Below are 26,380 nucleotides of genomic sequence, written 5' to 3'. Positions count from 1 at the left end.
GTCCTACCCTTTTTCTAAAGATTCATGGACTTTGTGAGCTTTTGATTGAATCTAGTTTTTGCCAAGTTAAATTTCTGAACTGATGGGAAACTGACTCCTTACATTTTTTTACAACATGACCAAATCATTATTGATTGTCAGTTTTGCTAATTCGTACCTCATACTCAGCGTAGCTATATAAGAGTGTGAGTATTTCTCTATGTAAATCATACAATTTTTGAATATTGGTAACCACTCTAACTTTGGTTAAAATTGGAATTCCCAGTCCTAAAACTGTAAACTGTTTATCATTCCCATGTTTTTCTACCTTTGTTCTCTGAATGGACAAAATGCTGGCCTGTATGTTAAGCATGTAATCATATTACAAATCCTGATGCTATAGTAAGCAAAAGACATTGCCACCCAGCTAATCAATGGCTGCAAAATTCTCCCACTTCAGCCATTGATTGGTAGAGAGGCAATGTCTTGTAGTGACCCCAATACCAGGAAGTGAAACACAGCAGAACCAGGCTCTGGAAAATGAAGCAGGGGAATACAGTTTTTTTTTATTTCTTTTCTTTTTCAAGGAGGCCTGGGCATATGGACAAAAAAATGTCTGCTTGACAACCCCTTCAAATTACTTCTGGATTAAAGTAATTTATATGTTATATCAGAACAAAACGAGAGTGAGATAATTTGACTTTTGTATTTTTTCTATCAGCATTATAGAAACAGATTTATTAACCTCGGCACATCAATGTCAACATATAGAAATTATCATGAATTTTACATCACCATATACCCTATTCAATATTCTGGTTGGTCTGATAATGAATTTTCCAGCGAAGACTTTTGCAGAGAGCATATTAACTTTCATTAGAAAACCACAGTGAAATTGTTAAAGCCCAACAAAATTCTAGCAAGTGAAACCTCAGTAGACTATGACTTCAGTGTAACAGACGCCAAGAAGGAAAGATCATCAAGAGATATTTTAATGAGGTCTCTTCCTCAAGAATAATGGTTTCAGCAGGGTATTGAGTTACACCATTAAGAAATCAGACTAATGATGTTCTTTTGCAGTTACTTGAAATGCACAAATTTTATTACGATAATAAAATTAATAATTTGCTTTGACCAGTGAAGGTTCACTGCAGTAAAGTCCGTAAAATTGAGATTAAAGGAAAGGTTTGCTATGCTTTGTCTTATATTATGCTAAGTGGTTTTAAAGTTCAGTGCATTGTATTTTAATTGATCCAATGGGCTTTGTTTTCGTAACCCCAGAAACGTGCATTACCCCTGTGTAATTTTTTAGCTGGAAAGAAAGATCATAGTCAATTTAAAAAAAATAATAATTAATTATAGTAATAAGACTGAAAGTGGCCATATTTTTCACCTGATTGTGATTAACTAAGAACTTCAGAATTCTTTGGTCATTGTGATTTGGTAAATTAATTTTCATTTTTTAGATTTATTTTTGGCAACAAAAAGAACAGTATTTCCCATTCTATTTTATGGTAAATCATGAAATTATCATGACAAATCAAGGAAAAAGATATTAAACAGACAAATGTGTCGATAACATGTTAACCAATTCTGGTTTGTGACTATTATCAAAGTGGCCATCATTGGGGCTATATCAGGTAAGCATTGCCATATCCCTCTCTTACTTTTTATTGGGCTGGGGATAGGGGTAAGAGGGAGTGAGAGCAGGATGCGGCAATGCCAAGCTGAATCAGCTCTGTGTCTCCCACTGTAATCTGAGAGGGAGACACAGAAGCCATAAAAATATATTCACCAGCTCCTGAGGATCAACTAAAGGGTAAGAGGATAGGGCACTGCAGCAAATGTAAACAATTCCGCTAATTAAAAGCATTTGTGAAATTGCCTTTTTTTTTTTTTAAATAGAATCAAGTTTGATTATATATGGGAACAAGGATAATTGTTTGTATAAACTATCTGATCAATACTCTGTAAACATGGCTATGTTAATGTGGAGTTGGGAATGATAGACTCCTCTGTCTCCTCTTCTCTGTTCACTACATGTTGGGGAGGTTGGCTCTCTGCTGGCTACTCCCCATTCTGTTGGGCCTGATTGATAGTTTGCTCCTACACAAATAGGAAAAGACCTATGTATCAAGCCCAGTTGGGCGGTGAGTAGCCATTAGTATGCGGGCTTCCTTAACGTTTCACTTATTTTCTGGATTGCATTTAAACTAAAGCGGTGGCATTCTAGAGAAAATCATAGTGACCCGATGACCCGGAAAATAATGGCGGCCGGAGCTGTCCGAGGACGGCACCGACCGCCATTACTGTTAAAAGTAATGCTGGCCACAGTGCCACGTCCCGATCACGGCGATCAAAGTCCCCAAAAGTAATAAATACCTGCTCTGGACCCCTCAGCTAGGTAGCTGAGGGGTCCAGAGCAGATATTTGGCCATACTCACTGGATCCCGGGGTCTCGATCAGTGTCTTCCGGGTTCCGTGACGTCATCTTCTTCCGTTCGGGTCTTCGGTCTTTTCCGTCGGCCCCTCGGATGTCTTCAACTTTTTTTCGGCACTCTGCTGCCCTTTAGCGGATGAAAAGTAATACACTTATCAGCAGCTAGAGGGATGTTCAGCATGTAGTAAATGTTTTTTTTTTTTTTTTTGTATTTTCCGCACCCTTACGCCGCTGAGTGTTGATCTGCATTGCACGTAAGTGCGCTGCTAATCAGCAACTCCTCCTTTTTGGCGTAGGGTGTTTTTTTCTATATCCTACTGCCACGGTCTGCTGATGAGTGCCGCAAATAAGTGCAGCATTTATCAGCAACACCATTTTTGGCATAGGTTCTTTTTATACTGAATGTTAAAAAAAAACGTAAAAAACACTACATTACACTATTACACATTACATTGAATAAAGTTTTACACTTCACCACTACATACCACATATACCAACCCCTATATAAAAATAGACCACAGTGCGTTTTCGGTGTCAGACGCATACGTTATTATTGCCTCCGACACTGAAACAGCCAGTGAGGATGAATGGGGGGGGATCCTTCTTTCCTCCATTCATCCTCATCATCCAGTGACGTGTCTGGGGGTAGCATAGCGTACGCTGCCCCCCAGACACGTCTTTTCCGTCAGTACCGTTTCAATAAGAGATGACGGTATGGATTGAAATTCTACAAACTCTGTAAGAGTACCTACAGATTTAGGGTACGTGCACACTGCGGAATGGCGAAGGATAATCCTTTGTGCATTCCGCAGCTGGCACCCGCCGGCGGACTGATGCAGGCGTGTGTCTCTACCCGTGTCATAGACTCCGTTGTATGCATGGGCGGATTCCATCGTCCATCCGAAGTATGAACACATTGGACGGAGAGCGGAATCCGCCCGTGCATGGAATGGAGTCTGACACGGACGGAAACGCGCGCCCGCATCAGTCTGCCGGTGGGTGCCAGCTGCGGAATGCACAAAGAATTATCCTTCGCCATTCCGCAGAGTGCACGTACCCTTACAGTGTATGATGTAAGGGCCCCGAATCCTGCCCGCCCCCCCCCTCCTCCGAGTTATTGGGAAGATCGTTCAGGAACTGATCTTCCCACTGCTGGATAAAGGTTACCACCTGTACGGGGATAACTTTTATACCAGCACCCCCTCTTCCGGTCCCTCGCTGCCCGAGCTACTGTAGCTTGCGGCACGATCCAAAATATATGAAGCAGTAATAAAAGCCCTATTATTTAGCAGCCATGGAGCGGATCCAGCACTTCTGGATATGAAGGACCCCGTATCGCACCAGGACAACATTTTCCAGGTGACGTCCCCCACACTGGAAAACAGGAGACCCCAGAAGAAGTGCAAAGTGTGGCGTAACAGGGGTATCAGGAAGGACGCCATTTTCCAGTGTGACACCTGTCCTGATACCCCCGGCCTCTGCATACTGGATCGCTTCAAGGCGTACCACACGTCATCGGAGTTCTACATTTTCTAAATTCTGTCCCTCATTCCTATTTCAGGGGTCACGTTGATCCGGGGATTATTCTGATTGCCATTATGGAGTCGGGAAGGAATTTTTCCCATTGATGAGGCTACTGTCCTCTGCCTTACGAGGTTTTTTTTTGCCTACCTCTGCATCAACACAGGTTGAATTTGATGGACACCTGTCATTTTCAACCTTATAAACTAATAATTGGCCTAATACCCCCAAATAAATTAGAATTGTCCCTTTTCCCCAGCTAAATAGGTATGGCCGCCATTCCCATTAGAGGATGCCATGATGCAATTACAAAGCCTCTGTGCGGCCAGGACAGTAGAAACCCCCCACAAGTGACCCCATTCTGGAAACTACACCCCATAAGGAATCTAACAAGGGGGGCAGCGGGTATATGGCCCCCTGGTGACGGCCACATTTGGGATGTGAAAATGAAAAAATTGTATTTTTTATTTTCACGGCACATGTTCTACATATGTGCCTGTTACCAGTGCGGTCCATTTACTCACTGCACTCTTTGTTAGATTCCTTATGGGGTGTAATTTCCAGAAAGGGGTCACTTGTGGGGGATTTCTACTGTCCTGGCAGCACAGGAGCTTTGTAATAGCGACATGGCCTCCATCCTCCATTCCAGCCTCTAAATGGCGCTCTGTCCCTTTGGTGGCTTGCCCTGTGCCCATATGGCACATTATGTCCACATGTGGGGTATTTTCGTACTCAGGGGAAATTACCCTACACGCTTTATGTTTATTTTCTTTTTTAACCCCTTGTGGAAATGAAAAAAAATCAAGTCTAGACCAACATTTAGTGTATTTTTTTTTTATTTTTACTCTAAATCATTGGTCTTGTCTTGATTTTTTTATTTTCACAAGGGGCTAAAAGATAAAAAAACAAACAAACAAACAAACACATAATGTGTAGAGCAATTTCCCTTGAGTACGGAAATACCCCACATGTGGACATAAAGCGCCATGTGGGTGCAGGATAAGCCTCCAAAGGGAAGTAGCGCCATTTGGTTTTTTGAGGCTGGATTGGATTTCGAGGGACCATGTTGCATTTAAAAGGCCCCTGTGTTGCCAAGACAGTTGAAACCCCCCACAAGTGACCCCATTATGGAAACTACACCCCTCAAGGAATGTAACAAGTGGTGTAGTGAACATATGGACCCCACTGGTGACAGGCACAAATGTGGAACAATGTGGAGTGAAAATGAAATATTACATTTTTTACACTATAATGTTGGTCTAGCCTTGAATTTATCATTTTCACAAGGGGTTAAAAGAGAGAAAAAACACAATGTGTAGAGCAATTTTCCCCGAGTCCGTAAATACCCCACATGTGGACATAAAGAGCTATGTGGGCGCAGGGCAAGCCTCCGAAGGGAAGGAGCGCCACAAGTGACCCCATTCTGGAAACTACACCCCTCAAGGAATCTAACAAGGGGTGCAATAAGGATATGGACCCCTTGATGACGGGCACATTTGTGCCGAGAAAGTGAAAAAATGAAAATTTTCACTTTCACGTCACATTTTTCCACATTTGTGCCCATCACCAGTGGGGTCCATATGCTTACTGCATCGCTTGTTAGATTCCTTAAGGGGTGTAGTTTCCAGAATGGGGTCACTTGTCGGGGGTTTCCAGTGTTTTGGCAGCACGAGGGCTCTGTAAATGCGACGAAGCCCTTGAAATCCATTCCAGTGAAATCCAGGTTCCAAAAGCCAATTGGCGCTCCTTCCCTTTGGAGGCTCGTCCTGCGCCCGCTTGGCACTTTATGTCCACATGTGGGGTATTTCCGTACTCAGGAGAAACTGTGCTACATGTTTTGTGTTTTTTTTTTCCTTTTATCCGTTTGTGAAAATAAAAAACTGAAGGCTAGAACAACATTTTAGTGTAAAAATACTTGTCTTTTTTCACGCCATAATGTTCGGAAAATCTGTGAAGCACCTGTGGGGTTCAGATGCTCACCGCACCCCTTGTTACATTCCTTGAGGGGGAAAAGTTTTCTAAATGGTATCCCTTTAGGGGTGTTTTTTAGGTTTTGGCACCCCAGAGCCTCTGCCAATCTGAAGTGGTACAGTCAGAAATGACCAAATATAACAGAGCCATTGAAATTCATTAGGCGCTCCTTTGTATCTGAGGCTTGTGGTTCCGTCAAACAATGCATTAGGGCCACATACAGTATGAGGTATTTCTATAAACTGCAGAAACGGGGCAATCAATATTGGGGTGCATTTCTCTGGTAATAGGTTTATAATTATGAAAAATATTGGATTACAATAAAATCTCTGCACAGAAAATTAAAATTTTCTATTTTCTTACACACTTAGCTTTTATTTCTGTGACTCCCCTAAAGGGTTAAAAAAAAACTTTCTGGATGTGCTTTTGCAGAGTTTTGGGGGTGCAGTTTCTGAAATGGGGTGCTTTGTGGGGCTTTCTAACATATAGTCCCCTCAAATACACTTTGAACCTGAACAGGCCCCTAAAAATATCTGATTTTGAAATTTTACTGAAAATTTGTAAATTTGCTGCTAATGTTTTACGCTTTCTATTGTCTAAAAAAAATGAAATATCGTTTAATAAATGCCGCCATCATAAAGTGGGCATGTTGCTAATGCTATTTAATATATAATTTATGTGGTATAACCATTTTCTGTATAAGCAGAAAAGTTTTACATTTGGAAAAATGCATTTTTTCACAATTTTTCACGTTATTTTGGGTTTTTTCATAAAGATTCGTTATAAGTATCGACTCCAATTCACAAGAAATGTGAAGTACAATATGTCACGAGAAAACAATCTCAGAATCAGCCGGATAGGTAAAAGCATCCCGAAGTTATTAATGAATAAAGTGACACTGGTCATATTCAAAAAATTTGCTCCGGTCCTTTAGGCCATTTCAGGCCCGGTTCTTAAGGGGTTAATCTTTTGCTCTTAAAGTGGTATTCCCATCCTGTAAAACATGTTTCTAATCTATGTTATCACGTTATGGTATCAGAAATCTAACACTACAATCCTGAGAATACAGGTGACACAATTCAGGGGTAGAGTCTGGGCCATATTATTATATGATTTGTCTGAAATGGAGGGGCCCAGCAGGGAGTTGAGCCTGTTATTTTCTTTCATAGGCACTGTTATTAATGATCTGTTATTAACAGGCTGTTACCAACAATTCCTAAGCAAAAAGAAATGTTGTACAACATAGTGTTATCTACCCCCTAATGGTTATAGCCACTTTATACTCTGCATTGTAGCAATGTGTGTACACATATTTTTCCATTAAAGAACCTAAGGGAGCTGAAATATTCAAAAGCCAGTATTGTCGCCGGTTCATTCTCAGGATTTCTTGTAGCAATATTCTAGCAATATCCCAATGAGGATACCTCTTCAGCTATGTACAACCCAGATGGCCAATAAAAATAACAAATTCCTGCATTTTTGCATTACATGGAAGGACATACCCTATGAAATTTTCTGGGTGTTACTCCCCACCTGATATCACCCTAAAATAGGTAAATCCAGCATGATGAATAATCATACACTAATCAGGATTATATTTGTGACAAAAAGCTGAAGAATTAAAGGTTTGTTCTACGGATACATCCACACACAATGGGATATAGAGAGACAAGCTACCACTCTACATGTGGTATAGTGGGGGTAGGGTCATCATGTTAATCTTTGCTATCTCATTCTAAGGTTTGCACAGATGAATAAGGGCCTTATTCCACAGGACGGTTATCATTTGAAAAATCATTAAAATGTTCGCAAGTGTAATAGCAGACAATGATTAAATTTCCAACGTAAAATCGTTGGTCGTTTGATAAAATTTCACTACTATCACATATCATTGCAGTTTTCTTATGTGACATTAGGGCCAGGAGCCCACCCATTATCTTGCATTATCTTCCATCTCTTTCACTGCAGTATGTGGTCAGTATTATAATAGCACAGATTAGAAAAAAAAAAAAAACACTCCCAAGCAGTAATACTTATTTTAGGAAGTTAGGGAGCCCAGCTGACCTAACTCAGCATATATTATTAAGACTGTCTTAGCCATGGATTGATATGTGACATGCTGTAAGTAAAAACTTGCAAATCGAAATCTGCACAGGGAAAAAGATATAAAGCAATGGTTTGGCAGGCGAAAAACTCAAAATAGTTAACAATAAATGTATATTGAATATATACTTTTACTCAGTTTGGAAGCCCTGGTGTGAATCATAAGTGGCTGCTGAATCGTGTTTTGAAAATTTTAATAAGTCAGGATTAGTGAGGTATACGCTTGCCGAAAGAATCCAGCCACAAAAATCAATGTTAAAATAAGTGGAATTTTTATTAAGCATTTTATAAGTTCATAGGAGAATACCCCTGGAAAGAGCAATAAAAAGGTAACATTCTTGCAGAGAAACAATTTTATGAGCTTCTGTTGCTGCTGCATTACAAAGAGCGAGGAAGAAAGGCTAACAGCCAGTGCCAGTGAAGTGCATATACAACGTATTAAGGCACAAAGGTACTTAATGCAGGTCCTCTATCAAGCCCCTCCATATAACAGTATGTTGTATTATGAATGACATTTTATAATGACAATAAAGTCCCAGCAGAATTAAAATAATGATAAACTGTGCAGATATACAATCAGGGTAAAGATCTTAATGTAGGTTCTGTATGTTCTGTACTTGACATTAATGACACTATGGATTATAGAAGCCTGTGTGCTCATTCACTGCACACTCAGCAAGACATTGCTTGATTCCTTAATATTTAATACAGAGCGGATTAAAACACTCTAGAGCTTATCCCTATTGCTTCACAGAATCTTTTCTATTTTTTTCCAGCATCCACAATAAATTCACTGCAGATACAAATTGTTCTGGGCAACGGTCTATAGATAAGTACATGAAATACGCCATTGTTCAACTTCTTCCCACTTGTCAACTTCTCAGCCCTTTTATGAGAGGGTGAAATAGACTAAGATATTGCAGCTATTGTGGATTTAACTAAAGTCAGATATTCAGACATCTTGAAAAAAGTCAAGATGATGTGTTAATTAGAAACAGTAAAGGGTTGGATTTAAGAGAAGATGTAGTGCAATATTAATTCACTGCACAGCAGGGACGGATTTGACTCCCGGTCATCTGAGGGTCTGTGCCAGGGGCAGCGGTGTTGAGGGGGCAGCACTTAAGTAAGTTTAAAAAAAATGTCCTTCGGAGTTATGATGTAGCTATAGTACGAGCTATAAATATGGGCCCCCTTTACAGTGGTCATGGTACTCCTGCTGTAGCTGACTTGACAGGTGGCTGCTGGAAGCATCCCTAAGGACCATTGTTTAGCATAATTGTCACCCAGGGCTGAGCCAAGGGCACAATAATGGGTTGCTTTTAACACGACTCGTTAAGTAGTAAAGTCTGAAATTCAGGGGTAAAGTGAAGACAGGTGTAATCATTCACAGAGGTAGTTCTGCAGGGTCATCGTTCTAACCTCACTTGAACAACTCAATCTTGTCCAGAAGTTGAGAAATTGTTAGTATCGGACTTATACGCTTTTAATAAAAATTAAGTAAATGGTTAGTAGAGGAGCTGTCTCCTGAATTTTCCAGTGTTTTATGTAAATTGTTGTTGATGGTCCAAGTCGGACCATCATTCACATCCTTTATACCAGAGATTTAGGCATCTGCCCAAAATATACTGGAAAAAATCCAGTAAATTCAGCCCTAATTTGGAGGTTGTTTGCCAGCTATTTGCTGTCCTTTTTACATTTATGTTTATATCCTTATGTCGGTTCTTGTTTTGTGCAGTAGCAATAGTAGATTTTAAAGACATCTTTCATTTTACCATAAAATATACTGTATACTGTATGTATACTGTAAGAGCAGTGAGACTATGGAACTCTCTGCCACATAATGTTGTCATGGATGATTCATTAAATAAGTTTAAGGGAGGCCTGGATGCTTTTTTTGAAAAAATAAAATAATACTTTATTAGTGATGAGTGAATAGTGAAATATTTGAATATTCGATATTCGTACGAATATCTCCCAAATATTCGATCGAATATTCAATCCCATTAAAGTCTATGGGAACAAGTATTCGATTATTGAAAAACATCTATTCGACCACTTGGAGGTAAAAAACGGAAGCTGGGGAATGTGAACACTTATCGAATATTTTTCGAATATTCGGCGAACTATTTGATAATATTCGATAGATCGAATACCTTACTATTCGATCGAACAGTATTCGCTCATCACTATTTATGGGCATTAGATATCATGTGAAAGAACAATAATCCAGGGAGGAGTTTAGAGTCAGGAAAGAACAGCAGCATCAATGTAGTACAGTAAGCACAAACACAGACAAAATTAACCCCTTCCTACCCTCATTGTCCCTGTATCTAATCTTTCACCCTAGTTGCTGTACCTAAAATTGCCCATGTCACCTGTTTCTGTACCTAATAGTAACCAGTATTTCCCTGTTGCTATACCTAATAGCTAAACCCTGTCCCTTTTTGCTGTACTGTTACTGTACTGCATAATCATTGCTCCTGTTACTGTACGTAATCGTTATTATACCTTACTGTCACCACTGTTACTCTACATGAAATTTAAACAATTTGCTGCTAAACTTCTAAGCCCTTTAACATCCTTAAAAGTAAAAGGACAAAATTTACTTTTAACATAACGTACATTTTGTTGCCAGAATCTCAGTCTCAGAATCACTTAGATAAATTTAATTTTGCCGTAAAGTTTCGCAAAGATATTAGCCAAAAAAACGAGACCAGTCACATTTAAAAAATAGAGGTGTTCCTAAACACTGAAAGTGGCTGCCAAGTTATGGGTGTTAAACAATGTAAACTAGAAAAATAGAAACAAAGATTCTCCATATACCTACTTCTACTTACATTTTTTCCTCTATAGGGCAATATGATGTTTTGTTTTGTTTTCCTGCCATGGTTTGTAGAAAGCCACCACAGATCATTTCACAATTATGTCACAGGGGTCACAATATGACCCCTGACAGGTGCAGCCCTTATGTTACCTTTGCATACTGTTATCACTGTTGATCACGACATATAGACGGTTCAGCTGGAGGATTGGACTAAAGTCTCCTTCTGGTAGTTGCAGGCAGGTGTCAACCAGCACCCACCACCTATAGAGTGAGCTCAGCTCCTGCTTCTTATTCCATTGGCAAAACGTCTGCCATAAAAAAAGCAAATCAGGGGTCATTAACAGGTTAAATAAGAAAGGCATAATAGAAGATGATAGCATTGTTTGACAAAAAATAATGGCAATATATTAAAGCTGAGCTCTTCAAATTGAGTTGATGAATTATTAAAATGTATTTCTAATACGGATATTAGTTTACATTAATTATGAACATTTTTTTTATTAATCACTAAAGCATGGAACATTTATTTTAGTTTTTATAGTTGGTAAAAGTGACAATTGCCTTCGGCCCTTGACAAGCTACTGGCTGCCATCTAAAGTGGTGCCTTGGATAATTAATTCGGGACCGTGCTTGTAATCCAAATCTACTCTTAAACCAAAGCAAATTTTTCCGTAAGAAATCACTGAAATGCAGACAATTGGTTCCACACCCCAAAAATAATGATTTATTACTCTGAATATCATGTAGGACAGATGAAACAAACATTCAGAAACAGCTGAATATGTGATATTATAAGTTACTGTACAGTAATGCAGAGGATGGGAAACACAAGGGCGGACAGAGACTGCAGGGAGCATGAAGGAATGAGCAGGGCAGTGCAGTGCTCTCTGTCCGAGGAGAGAGGTGTTAGTTATGAAGAGATTACCTTCTCAGTCCTGTCCCCTGATGTAAGCCCCAGCCTGAAGTGGATCTGCTATGATTTGGAAGGTGAGGGAGACTTTCTGGGTCAGAGTACAGTGTTGTAGACCACACAATCCAGACCATGTCCCTCCTCCACTCACGCTTCCACCAAGTAAAGGGAGCTCTTAAATCAAAGCAATGCTCTTAAACCAAGTCACATTTTTTAAAAACTGTGAGCTCTTAAACCAAAACGCTCTTAAACCAAGTTAGTCTTAAACCAAGGTACCACTGTACTATTTTTTTTTCTCATTTTCACAGCCAAAAAAAGTACAATTTTTCTTCTTCTTTATATCACCTTATAGTCTTAGATGCACTTATTCCATCAGTGTGTTTCCTATTTTGCCATCCTGCTAATGAGATATAGATCTTTAAGTGTTTGGTTGACTATCAATAATTTTTAGTGAATTGTCATATGGGCGGGAATTTTATTGCAAAAACATACCACTTTGCAATAAAGTTCAGTAAAAATTCAGTAAAAAACAGATAGTTAAAGTGCTATAGAACTGACTAGAATTTTTATGGACTGACTATAGGTCCTTTTAAAGGCAAGCTTAAATGGGAGTTTTGAGAAAGCTCCATTGACCTTATATTGACGGCCGAACCCACTGCGAGGGGACCTATAATTCTGGGCATGAGACTTTTGATTTTGGGACGATGTTGACATTGGTAGGATCAGTCAAATATCATCTAATGTTTATGTTCTATGACACCTCTACTAGGGTACCCCAGGGCCCCAATTAAATTTTGCTCTGGAGTCTCTAACAACCTTCATCTGACCATGAATCCGTACTACAATCTTTAGTGTGGAATTCTGAAAGTGACTGAAACTATGCACTTTATTCCTGATCCCCTTTATTTAATAGAGATCATTGACAAGAAGAAACGTTTGAGTTATTTTAATCTTTTATCATTTCTTTACTATGTGGAAATGTCTAGTTCACTTAACCTACTTTGATTTCTTTGTCTGCAGTGTATCAAAGAGGTAGAGCAATCGACTCCGGAGAAGTAGAAATCGGAAAGCAGATTGAACAGATTATCCCGCCTGGTTTATTCTGGCGTTTTCAGGTTACAATTCACCATCCAATGTACTTAAAATTCAATGTGTCCTTCTCAAAAGACTCCCTTCTTGGTATATATGGAAGAAGAAATATCCCACCAACACACACACAGGTACTTAATATGTCATCCTCAGATGCTAATGTTATCATAGAAGATAGAGATAGAGATATTAAATATAACGACTGAAGGAAATTGTATTGTACCTTCACTATTTTGAGGAGGTGTCTATGTCCATTTCTAATTTTACTAATTGGTAGAACTCTGACATACTGAGATTGAAGGTTGGGGGGTTATAAATCAGGTAAAAATCCAGCATGTTATCTAAATGTAAATGTCAGTGCTATGCTTAGAAAGCACATGGCTTAGATTATATTTATTATGATTACTATTACTAATTTATATGGTCCTAGTATATATGCATATATAGTTATAGTGAAGGTTTATACAGTGGGTCATTGCTGTCATGGTATTTTCTATAGTTTTAAGGATGTTTAAAACTCTTTGCTTATCTAAAAACATCAGCTAAGGGTCCATGCACAAAATGAAGCTGTATGCTCATACAGTAAATTTTATGGTGGCAAGGGAAGTCCTTACAACTTTGAAAAAAAAAGGTGTGATCACATCACATTTTGGGCAACTAAGGCAGAGTAAAATCAAAATTGTATGCTGATGTTTCCATGCTCAGACAGGCAAAGACACCATCAATGTTATTGGCCCGAGATTAGTCAGCTAGTGACTATGTTCAGGTCATTTTTCATGGTATACAAGTTTTAAAAATCTTAGATTGTTGCATTTTTCAGTCCGAGGCAACACTTACCCACTCTCCAAAAATACCCTGAACAGTAGCGTACTACATTTGAACCATTGAAATGAATGAACCATTGAGTCAATGCCTGTCTGAGCATGGATACATCAGAATCCCCTTTTGAGATCCACAAGAAACCATTGAACTGCAGACATTTGGTTCCTCACCCCAAAAATATTTTTTTTTTTAATTATTCTGAATAACATGTAAAAAAAATTTAACAAACAATGAGAAAAAGCTGAATATATTATATTATTAGTTACTGTACAGTATAGCAATCAGCATGTGGAGTATAATGTATACTATGTGCATAAACCTAAAAAAAAAAAAACAGCAGCGGTTTGTAGATAAAGGATGGATTTGCAGATCCCCATAATGCAGTAGCATAGTACAACAGGTTAGAATAGAGAAGCAGGGCTGCTGTCAGAGGTCTGTGTGGTCACATGACAGCAATGGGGAAGGGGCATATGTTCAGCATGGGCCAATCAGGAAGTGAGAATCACAGAGCTGTGCAGGGGGATAGTGACAGAAACATTTCTATACAGCAGTGTGAATAACTAAGTGTAAATGCAGGCACATTATAGCAGCAGTGTGTATAGCTCAGTGTGAGTGCATGAACATTATAGCAGCAGTGTGTATAGCTGAGTATGAGTGCAGGCACATTATAGCAGGAGTGGAGAGGATAGGAAACACATGAACAGACAGAGACTGCTGGGAGTATGAAGGAATGAGCAGGACATATGTGGGCACATACATGCAGCACTCTCTGGGCAGAGAGGGGTTACAGATATGAAGAGATTACCTCCACAGTCCTGTCCCCTGAAGTAAGCCCTAGCCTGAAGTGGATCTGCTATGATTAGGAAGGTAAGGTAGACTTTCTGGGTCAGAGTACAGTGCTGTAGATCCTGCTATACAGGTCATGCCCCTCCCCCGCTCCCCCTCTCACCCAGTATAGAGAGCTCTTAAACCAAATCAATGCTCTTGAACCAAGTTACAATTTTGAAAAACTTTAAGCTCTTCTTGCAAAACGCTCTCAATCCAAGTTACTCTTAAAACAAGGTACCACTGGCATTCTTTGGAACAAGGTAAATCCTTTTCCATATGGATTTTATATGAATTCATGAAAAAGCAACCTCTATTTTCCCCTGTATATAATCTGAGATGCACAGGGATAAAGCTAAGGCTGCCAACATTTTCTGAGTGGTGTATTATGAAACTGTACAACACAAAGCTATAATACTGCAGTGTATATGGGCTCTAAAAGCAATCTCTTGGCATGTTAGAAGTCACAATAGTGGAGACACCAGAGTTCAAACTTTGTAATTTCTCAGACAAAGCAACCACCGCTATTATAGATAACTCAAGAGTCCTTCAGTGCTGCTCGGAGATTTATGCCGGGGAATCTCAGACATATCCGTTGTAAAGTACGGAACAATAGGCTTCAGATACTCAGACATGACCCATTGTTTGGGAAATCCTTGAGGGATGTACAGTAGGACATATCAAAGATCACATACATCTGGATTTCCCATTAAGATATGTCTGAAGATGTAAAAAATGGCCACATTTGTTGACTAGAAGGATCACGTTCCAAAGAATTCGAAAAGCACTCGAGGACTCTTGCAACTGTCTATGACATACACGAGCAGAAATCAATACCTACTTTCCTACAACTTACCTTCTTTCCTATAATAGAAGTGTGTGCCAATGGGGGAGGCATTGCTTACAGTGACCTACTATACCAGAGAAAATACCTTTTCTGTTACACTATTTATAATGATTTCACTGGTTCTGATGATGATCTACCATGTATAACAATAGAGAGTTTCCATCTGTCCAACTTAACCTAATGTGAATTGTGCCTGATCTCCCACAGTTTGACTTTGTAAAGCTGATGGATGGGAAGCACCTGAAAAAACAAGAGCCGAAAAATTTAGAAAACGCGCAGCATGCACCTCGCAGTATCTTTCTGCCGTCTTTACAAGAGACAGGTTTCATTGAATATATGGATCAAGGTGCTTGGCACTTGGCTTTTTACAACGATGGCAAGAAGATGGAGCAAGTCATAGTATTAACAACAGCAATCGGTAGGTATTCTCCATAGATTTCTTTAGTAACCAATGGCTGACATTCTAGGTTATCAATGCTACACAATGCACAAATGGCACAAAATGCACCAACTTCATCAAACGGCACCCATGGTAGCGATATGTATACATATATATGCACATTTATATTAAATTCAGTGCATTTTACTTCGTAAATCTCCCTATAAATCCTACTTTATTGTAAGGACAAACTATACTGCTTATTCTGTTTAGGCAGTAATGGTAAGGTGTTGGAATCCCCCAATTTTCTTACCAGGTGCCCTACCCTACATTTACAGCAGCATCTCCTGATATCACTTCAGCAGTAGTTGAAGTTACAGTTTAAGGGGAATCAGTTAGCTGCTTTTAGGATAGGAGCTACAGACGTCATTGGATAGCCGAAATGGCACATAAATTATCATTTTACACCCAGCTCAAGAGTCCAGGAGGCGATGCCAAGCTGGTAAAATGACATGCCTTGTGACTCCTCAACCTCTCAACCCCTTATACTGCTTGAATAATACTCAAAACCTGTCTTCTAGGAATAGGCCTTGCTTCCACATCCTAGGTATGTGTTGTACTTAGCATCAGCACAGTGGATGCACAGAAATGTTGTACAGCTGTGATGGTGGCTGCATGAGTGATGCTGTTGGTAAGCACAGCACATGTGCAGGATTTGGAAGCAGGGTATAAGATTATAATAAATCAGCACAAGGGGGGGGGGGGATGCCATGCATGCCATGCTGTGGCACTGCAACAGCTTGGCACTGCTTGGCACATTTTTGCAAATAACCAGGAGCCCATAAGCCATGTAATAGGTATTTTTAAGTGCCCTGAAAGATCCTTTCATTAAAATGAGCTGACGCATTCCATTTAAAAGGATAGTTCACAAATCAAATCAGATGATGCCAGAAAGTGCCACTGCTTTGTATTTACTTCTTTAAAAAAGCATTCCAGTACTTACCAGCTGCTGTATGTCCTGCAGGAAGTGGTGTATTCTTTTCAGTCTAACACAATGCTCCCAGCTGTTGACTCTGTCCGTGACAGGAACTGTCCAGAGCAGTAGCAAATCCCTGTAGAAAACCTCTCCTGCTCTCCAGACTGGAAAGAATACACTGCAGGACATATAGCAGCTGAAAAGTACTGGAAGACTAGTAAATTACAAATCTAACACGTTTTGGCACTAGCTGATTTGAAAGAAAAAAACAAAACAAAAATCTTTGCTGAACTACCCCTTCATGAGTAGCTATATACTGTATACTGTTTGCCTGAAGTACAAGACGCTGTTGTCTACTATGCATTACTTTCCTAATGGTCCTTTTACACGAAACGATTTATCGTTCGAATTTGCACCATAACAATCAAACTCGAACGATAATCGTATGTATAAACGCAGAGAACGATCAAGCGACGAGCGAGAAATCGTTCATTTTGATCTTTTAACATGTTCTCAAATCATCGTTGATCGTTCGCAAAAAATTTGCAGATCGTTCAGTGTAAACAGTCTTTCATTGATTTCACCTAAGTGTGAGATAGGCTTAAGCAATCGCAAAACGATCGCAAAACGATTTTTCCGTACGATGTATCGCTCCGTCTAAACGCTGATCGTTATAAAAAGAAACATTGTTCATTCAAAATCGTTAAAGTGTCACTGTCGTGAAATTTTTTTTTTGCAGAAATCAATAGTCCAGGCGATTTTAAGAAACTTTGTAATTGGGTTTATTATCCGAAAAATGCATTTTTATCATGAAAAAGCAGTTTGAAGCTCTCCCCCCTGTCTTCATTGTTCTCCTATGGAGAGAGCTAAAGAAAAGACCAAAACAGGACAACAAAGAGTTAATCTACAAATCCCTCACGGGATATCTCCTGCGACAGTCACCAGTGACCTGTCTGAGCTCGGATTACAGCTGTCACCCAGCTCCGTGCCTGTAATCCTCTGTTATCTGCTTTCTGCTGCTGGCTAACTCCCTCCTTCCTCCTCCCCCCTCCCCTCTCCCTTGAGCAGACAGGGTACGTCTCCTGCAACAAGTCACAATTTTCAGATTTTTCAGAGTGGATGAAAAAGAGGAAGGAGGGGGGGACCTAGGAAAAGGCTTTTTACATGCAGATAATGGCAGATTTGGCTAATAAACCCAATTACAAAGTTTCTTAAAATCGCCTGGACTATTGATTTCTGCAAAAAAAAAAAATACGACAGTGACTCTTTAATCGTGTGATCAGGCGAATTATCGCTCTGTGTAAAAGTACCATTAGTTGTTGTGCTTTAAACCTAAAAACACTCACCTGAGTTGAATTCTGATGTCTTCTCTCCCCACTGACTACAGACCACAGGCTACATAATACAACAGTTTATAGATTTTGACTAGGTGGTTCTCAGATTTGTAGTTTTTTTTCCTTTTTGGACAGAACAAAGACACAGCAGTGATGATAGAAGGAGGCAAACCAGGTCTCCTAGGGCCCAGGAGGCTCCAAGAGATGAATGTACTTGCAGGATTTCTGTTCTGCACTTGAATATTTTACATTGCATCTTTAAACTCTAAGCAGCTTATTTGTTAAGTTTATTTGTGAAGCATTAACCAGGGTTGAAGAACATGTCTGTGAGCTATTGTTTTCAGCTCAGTAAAACTGATGATAACGTCCAAAGGATAATTTAGACAACAGCTTTACTTATGGATCATTTCAGGTAAATGTGCATCTTGATGTATGAGGAATTAGTCATATCCTCCAGTAAATCTAAGTGATGTGTCACCGCCATTTATTCTAGATTTATCAAACTCTGTGTTTTCTACATAAATTCTCAATCTGCTGGAGTCCAGCAAATGCTTGTGTTCTACCTGTGATGTATTGGCGGCATTAAACTTTTTGAAGACTCCCACGTACAAATTATCTTCTCTTACCATGTATCGAACCTGAGCGAGTGACAGTGTGACTGTATTAATCTTGCATACATGTCACTATTTGGAAATTTATTTGTTCAGTTTTACATACTTTATGGTAAGTCGTATTTTTTGCATGTTACTGATTTTATGACAATTTTATTCATCCAGGGAAAAAATTCTATATACTCAAATACTTTTTTTTTTTTAAAGTTCTCGGTATATCAGAATAAAAACTAGTACGATTATTTTTACTGCAGAAGTAAATTTGCAGCAATTTCTCTGCAATTGAGTCACTCATAGAACATTACCTTTACAGCTGAATCCAAACTTTAATGCAGTCTACTTTATACCATTTTCTTCATTTACAGAAATGATGGATGATTGTTCAACCAACTGTAATGGGAATGGAGAATGCATATCTGGGCATTGTCACTGCTTCCCGGGATTCTTGGGACCAGATTGCTCTAGAGGTATAGAATGATGATTTTACGACTATTTGCATTTAACTCTGTGTTTGATGTCTTTAATGGAAGTTAGAATCTTTTATTAGATCTTATTGTCTGTAGGACACGCAAGGCAGACGTTCTGGCATCCAAACAAAAACATTGTAAAGACTCTAAAGCCGATACCGATAAATTCCCATGCGTATAAAAGTACAATAAGCTCAGAACCCAGGGCGGAAACCGCACCATCAAACTGCTGCTTAAGAACAGTATTTAAGTCACTTTTTAAGCAGCTGATTTTTGAGAGTGGAGACATTTTTTTTTTTATTAGTAGAGCCATACGGGGGCTTATTTATTGTGGAACAAGTTATAATACAATATTCTGCTGGCCATACAAGCAGCTGATTGACACTACTTGCTGTTAAGTACTTTATGATCCACACATCCTTCATTTGTGCCTAAGGAAACACATGACTTTCCTTAAAGAAGAGGTCCCACAAAATTGAAAAAAAAAGCTGGGGGGGCGGGTTAATAATAAACAAAGTAAACTTATCTATCCTCGTGCCCTGTAGTGTTGCTCTCAGGTGCTGTTGACAGCCACCATTGTCCTGCAGCTATTCTGGGCTGCAACATCAAGTACTCGTCTGAGTGATTGCCTGCTCAGCCAATCAATGATTGGGGAGGGGCAGTGCCCTAGTCACTGACTAGCTGATTGGGCAATCACTCAGCTGACTTTGCAGCTGAAATAGCTGGGTATGTGACGTACACGAATTCCAGCCAAAGATGACAGCCGGTGGCCGTCAACCGGGCCAAGGAGTGGCGCAACAAAGGCACAAGGATGGGTAATTTTACTTTGTTTATTATTTTCTTACACCTCCCTGCCTGCCTTTTTTATTTTGTGGGACCTTATCTTTAAGGTGGAAGCAGTTTCCTTTTGTCTATAACTCGTGGAGTTGGATATTATTTTCCTACCTGGCATGTCTGCCCCTGTTAGGAGTAAGGAAAAGAGTAAGCAAGAAGTAAGCAAGAGTCAACCTTAAAAACTACAGACTTATCAAGTGATTCTGATGTTAGAGAACTAGCCAGTGTCTCATAGTTATGGTTTTATTGCTTACATAGTTATTGACAGTGTTCAGTTCTGCTGCAATAGCCATTTTTGCAAATGTGACCACAAGAAATACAGTCATATTGGTAAACTGTCATCTTGATATTGATAGAACATGTCAGTTGTCCTCTACTTCGAGAGAAGCTAATTTCAAAGTGACAACACATCGGTCATCTTCAAAATAGCAGCTAAACTTCTGTAAATGAAGGAAACCTAGTTACCAGTAGTTGGCTACAAAATTTAAATAAAAGTTATTTTCTCTTTTTATTTTTTATTTAATTTTTTTTTACTTTGGAAATTAGATTTCTATTGTGATTGTATTATAAAAGGCTAAGGCAAAACTTAAAAGGAATTTTATGAGTGTTTTTCCCCTTATTTCTTAATATAATATATATTTAAGAAAAAAAATCCCGATATCATGCAGTTTTATATCTGGACACTAAGCTTAATAATAATTTGACACTTCCTGTGCTAAAACTTCTCAGTAGTCACCGCACTCATGACAGATAGGATTACTGAGTAAGGTTTCACCACTGCATGCAATACATAATAGGTGATAGTCAGAGCTAAGCTTTTCCCTTGCACAGTGACCTCTGCACAGGTCACAGATCATGACTATAAACCTCGCCCATGGAAGTCAATAGGGTCCTTTCCGGTATACTGCCTCTATGTCAATGAGGATTGTTTCAAAGCTTACCTCTAAATCTTGCTAAAAACAGCTCAAACAAGATGGCAGCCGAGATACTAATGTAGAAAAAATAAAATAATGAATTACACAATAAAAAAAAATCGCAATCAGAATATGTAAAAAATAAAAATAATGCTTATTAGTATGTTGGTCTAATTCAGTGTTATCAAACCTTTTCCACCTCAGGGCACCTCAAATGTTTATGGGCACCTCAACCAAATAATGTTCTACAGAATACAAAAGACATCATTCAGTATCTCACAGGTGATCTGAGGTATTCACTTTCCCATTTCTTCTCCATCTGACCCATAATGGCATAACAAGTTCTTCCAGCTAGAAATCATCTCTTCAGAACCTGCCAGACAAACATCTTAGGCTTCAAATTAAACCAGCAACTTCCTTCCCCTTTTTCCCAATTATGGGGTGCAAAGCACAAGTAATTACGCTGTTTGGTGTCATGTGCAATAAAGTCAATAACAAAGATTGGTGCTTTGCCCCTGCATGTAAGATCCCCTACTGTGCCCCCCATATAGCAATAATACCCCCTGCTGTGCCCCCATATAACAATAATGCCCCTTGCTGTGCCCCTCCATATAGTAATAATGTATGTTTGGGGGGGTTGGGGGGCAAAAAAATGCCTCAAACTATCAATTAAAAATGATTTTATATTTAGCAGGTGTAGATTTCTGCCCCTGCCTTAAAGCAACCACAGATCCACTGATAAGACATGGATGGATCTATGTCATGGGTCTCCAAACTGCGGCCCTGCAGCTGTTGGGAAACTATAACTCCCATCATGCCTGGACAGCTAAAGCTTTGCATTTGACTGTCCAGGCATGATGGGAAATGTAGTTTAGCAACAGCTGGAGAGCCGCAGTTTGGAGAATCATGGTCTATGTCATACCGGCGTACTCTTATTTTTATTCTTCCTATAACCATTACCCCAATATGTGCTAGAGAAAACATGATTATGGGTTAAGGACTAAAATATGCTCACATATAGTTCTTCTTCTCTATAGTTCTTTCAGTTCAACAGTGATAGAAATCCAAATGTCTAGGCTTCTATCTTATGTTACTCTAATGACATCTGATTTACAACATTATATCATCCTTTATGTAGAAAGCCTTTAAAGTTGGGTAATATTATTAAGCGAATAAAGTTGTTTTAGCTGTTATTACTAACAGGACTATAGTTTTATGCAGTAGTTATAAAAATCCATAGGAAAAGGTAGAAGCCCATATTTGAGTTTATTTAATGAAGGTGTTAATTGAAATATGAAAAGTGTAAATTAAAATTAATACAACATGCAAAGGTATGTTACTGTGAAAGTGCTGAGGTGTACTGGAGAGCTGCAGATGATGTTCTGTTTTACCATCTGGCTTGTTGGCAAATTTGAATCTTCAATGACGGATAGCCTTCGGAATGCAATATATGTTTAAGTTTCAGTAAAACTTTGTAAAACTATGGTAACGTGTTTTTTCAGCTCCGTTTAAAATTACACAATTTTCACTGTTTGACAGTCCATCAGTGCAATGATGGCTGCTGGTACATTATTCCAGTTTAGGTGGACCAATTGGCCTTTGGGTGTGTCTTTTTATTGAAAAGCCATTGAATTTAATAGTAAAAACGGTGAAAGGATGGTAAAAAAATAAAATGTGCAAAAAAATAACATCCGCTGTTTGCAAAAGATGTCAGAAAATAATTGATCTTTTGTTTTTTACGTCCGTGCAAACAGTGTCTGTTATTTAATACATTGTGTGCACTGGACGTCCGTCATCCCATTGACTTCGCGATCCCGCGAATATGCGGCCAGATATTCCAGGGAATTCAACAGCGATTCCCTGGAATATCCTGTGCGCACGGCATGAAACCTATGCGTAGGTTTCCTGCTGTTCTTCATGAGAAAACAATGATGAATCGCGCGTACTCTGAGACCACGCCCCCCGTTCCACCCCTCCACACCCCCTCCCCGCCCCCCGGAGTACCAAGCAGAAAGTGCCTATTTGCGAATATTTTATTCACAAAATGGCCATTTGCGAATAAAATCATTCCGAACTGGCACTTTCCACCAAAAAAACTAATTTCGACGCTTGATACATGTCCCCCAAAGTGTGTATAATAAGTTAGTATACTGCTATAATACTAATCTAGCACAATAATATCTAAAAGATACCACCAAAGAGTGTGAAACCATATGTACACTTGACAGTACCATCATATTATTGGCATATTGTACTCAATACTACAGTAGAACTGTCCGTTTGAAGTCATGATGTAAATCTAGGCCACACTGTATACACCCTGCTGCTACCCCTGGGAATTCAATTCTAATTGAGCAATTATCAGGTTAAAACTTTAAAGCATAGTTCACAATTGACTTCCTCGAGACACTTAGTATCTTACAGAAGCGCCTTCTTCCTGTAAGGAAAATAACCCTGTGGTATACCACAACTCATTTGGTGCTGTATTTAAAGGGAATGAAGTCATTTTCATTATATGTTAATGATTGTACAGGTTAATCCTATTGATTCCAGTGCTGATATATGATGATTTATTTAGCAGCATTAAGAAGTCAATTAAGGAAATCTAGGTATAAATGATAAATATTTGAAGATCCTTTAGGAATTCCTTTTACTATCAGAGATCTACCGGTACTGTAAGGAAAATCAATTATGTTAATAGCAGAAAAAGTGTTCTTAATATAAATTTCACTAATTACTCTAATAGCCGTGTGTCATCTTAGGTGGGAACACTGCCTCTTGGCAGTCAGCAGGTTAATGATGTTGCTGTGTTAGTAAATTCATTGCCCAAGGCTAAAGATGTGTCTTCAGAAATTTCCCAGTGTCTCTATGTCTTAGTGACATAGGGACAGATGGAACTGGCAAGTCACAGTATTAAAATCATACATTTATTAAAATGTTGACAATGCGTAATATTTTCAGCTCTTTTATTGGCTTATATTTTACACTTTTATAAATCTTTTTATGTGATTTCATGATGGAAGGTGGATCAAAGAAGAAGTATGCAAGATAGCAAATAAAGATTGCATTGAAACTCATACCAAAAACCCTGAGGTTTTTTAAGCTTGTAAGCATTTTATAGCACTTTTACTGGATTTTTAAAAATGATCTTCATTTGCATATGGATATTTTAAAGGATGTTAAAAGTTGTTGATGTTAAAACACTTTCATTTCTTTCTGTGAAACATTGCATTACTTTTTTTTTAAGTCATTTACACAGGCCTTATGAGGCCAACACCTGTCCAAAATGCGTTGGTTTATAGTTGTCTCCATCCTCGCTGTGTCTGCATGCTACCTCACTGTAAGTCTGTGATTGACTCAGTATCTGGATTTTAGGTGACTTCAAAAAAAGAAATGCAATATTTCATATATAAAAAAGAGAGTCCTGGTGTTAGGACTTTGGCCGTGTGCGGCGTCCATAGCAGACAGAATGCTTCTCATGTTTCTGTTGTGCTCTACTATTCCTTGTTGAAGCAGTGGCAAGTATTCTCTCCCTGGCTGATCAGCATTAGGTGTAATCTGTGTTTACTGATTGCTGACTGACAGCTGACTCACCAGTTAGCTGTCGGTATCTGGGCAGGACCTGGAACCTCAGCTCCAATCACGCCTGGGGCTGAGACTACAGGCACCATAAGTACCTGCATTTGTACCATGCTCCTTGCCTGTGATAGAGCCTAGTTTCCTAGTTCCTCCTTAATCTAGCGTTTTGTGACCTGACTATTCTGTGTATTTTGACCTTTGTCTTTTGTGACCTCGACTTCTCTACTGGATACCGATTTTGTACCTTTGCTTCCCGTACGTTGCCGACTTGGACCGCTGACCCTCCTTTTATTGTGTATGTGTATTGTCTGGTCTCGTTTTGTTTTACCACTTGCTGCAGTACAGGGAATGCTGCCCAGTTGCCTGCTGCCACTTAGGGCAGAGTGCGGCAAGTAGGTAGGGACAGCTGGGGAGGGTTAAGCATCAGGGACCGTACTGTCTGTATCTTCCCTAGTCAGTCCTGATACCTGGCCTGCTAAATATTTTTCTACCTGTTTCCAGCGGATTTTGGGATTATGAGCAGCACAGTGTGGACGAGACGCTGGATTTACTATATTAAAAAAGCTACCAATGGGGTTATCTAGACTGCAGAGGAAGTCCTACCTGCTCTGCACTCCGACGCTGCGCTTCCTCTAGTTGTCTTGGAGGAACTTCTGAGACAAGATGGAGTGGAAGCATGTTGCAGACATTGCATGCGGGCTAAACCATGCCCACACACAATCTGAAATAGCTGCCCAATGTCACTGTAACATCAGTAACATCAGGCAGCTATTTAACATTGCCCACAACATGCTCCTGACCCCTCTCGAGCAGTGCTGGGATTGTTTTGCAATGCAAATTCATTTTTAAATGGTGGTCGGTCTATTTCTCATCCTTTGCTAAAAGGCACTATAAAAATGACAAAGCCAGGGAATTACTTTTGTTTTCTAAAGTAAGTTTGATCCCTTTGTATCACTGGGCAACCTCTGTATTATTTCATATATGGCTGTAAAGAGAGTCGCTACACTTTCATATTATGGAGCAACAGACACTTGATGATCCACACATAGGTCTTCTGGGCAACACTTCCCTAAGGGCAGCACATCAATACAGCATTTGGTGGAATATCCAACAATATGTAAGAGAGTAACAGTCAGCTCACCTCCTTAGTAAGGAGGTCACAGTTCATTCTAGAGGGTGCACGAATGCTGAGATTGCCAATCACATCTTAATAAACTGAACAATCAAGACTGATTGTTCCAGCACTGCACAATTAACCCTAGAATGCATGACCATAAAAATCTACACTTTCACATACCTGGGGCCTTTTAGGCCTGTGTGCAAATAACATGGAATAACTCTAATAAAAATACTTTTCAAAGTTTATTTGAAAATTGCAAAGTAAAGATGCATTCTCACTAGCGCTGCTGTCTGCCAGGAGGGGATCTGTAATGGATCTGACGACCTGGTGACGCCAGCTAAGGCTGGTAGAATCCGAGCATTCCGGCAGCCTTAACTGGAGATACCAAGAGATCAGATCCATTACGGATCACCTCCTGGCAGACACCAGCGCTAGTGGCAATGCATCCTAAGATGTGAATAAAACATTATTAAGTGCAAAAAAACAACAAAAAAGTAACTGAACGGGCTTAAAACGCCCAATATACACATTCAATATAACTCTTTATATTAGCGTTTTTTTGTCTAAAAGTTTTTTTTATATAAAAGTTGCAGTAAACATGCTGCAGGAATATCTCTTTTCAAAGTTTCCTTTTTGAATTTACTAATGAACGCAACATCTTTCACACGTTATCTGTTCGGAAGAATGATCCTTGCAGACATTTTGTCCACAAGTAGTACAGACACGCTCCGATTTCCAGTCCTTCTTTGCTGGACAAATGTAACATCGCTTTCTTTTTTTATCTCTTGGCTCTGGATGTTCCTGAAAACGTATACCACATCTGATCATAGCTTCT

The 26,380-nt window shown here is 39.3% G+C and overlaps 1 protein-coding gene across 5 annotated transcripts in view; it reads left to right on the top strand.

Annotated features, from left to right (window-relative positions):
• TENM1 (teneurin transmembrane protein 1) overlaps positions 1–26,380 on the top strand; it is a 316,457-nt gene that overhangs the window by 78,839 nt on the left and 211,238 nt on the right. For all 5 annotated transcript variants that reach the window (XM_069986814.1, XM_069986815.1, XM_069986817.1 and 2 more), the window contains exons 5-7: positions 12,769–12,968; positions 15,539–15,749; positions 18,997–19,098. In XM_069986814.1, coding sequence (XP_069842915.1) covers positions 12,769–12,968; positions 15,539–15,749; positions 18,997–19,098 — 513 coding nt within the window. The remainder of the gene's footprint in view (positions 1–12,768; positions 12,969–15,538; positions 15,750–18,996; positions 19,099–26,380) is intronic.

Source organism: Dendropsophus ebraccatus, chromosome 10 (assembly GCF_027789765.1).
Source record: "Dendropsophus ebraccatus isolate aDenEbr1 chromosome 10, aDenEbr1.pat, whole genome shotgun sequence".
In the NCBI taxonomy this organism is placed as follows: Eukaryota; Metazoa; Chordata; class Amphibia; order Anura; family Hylidae; genus Dendropsophus; species Dendropsophus ebraccatus.
Note: the sequence above shows the minus strand (reverse complement) of the source record. Positions and strands in the feature narration are given on the sequence as shown.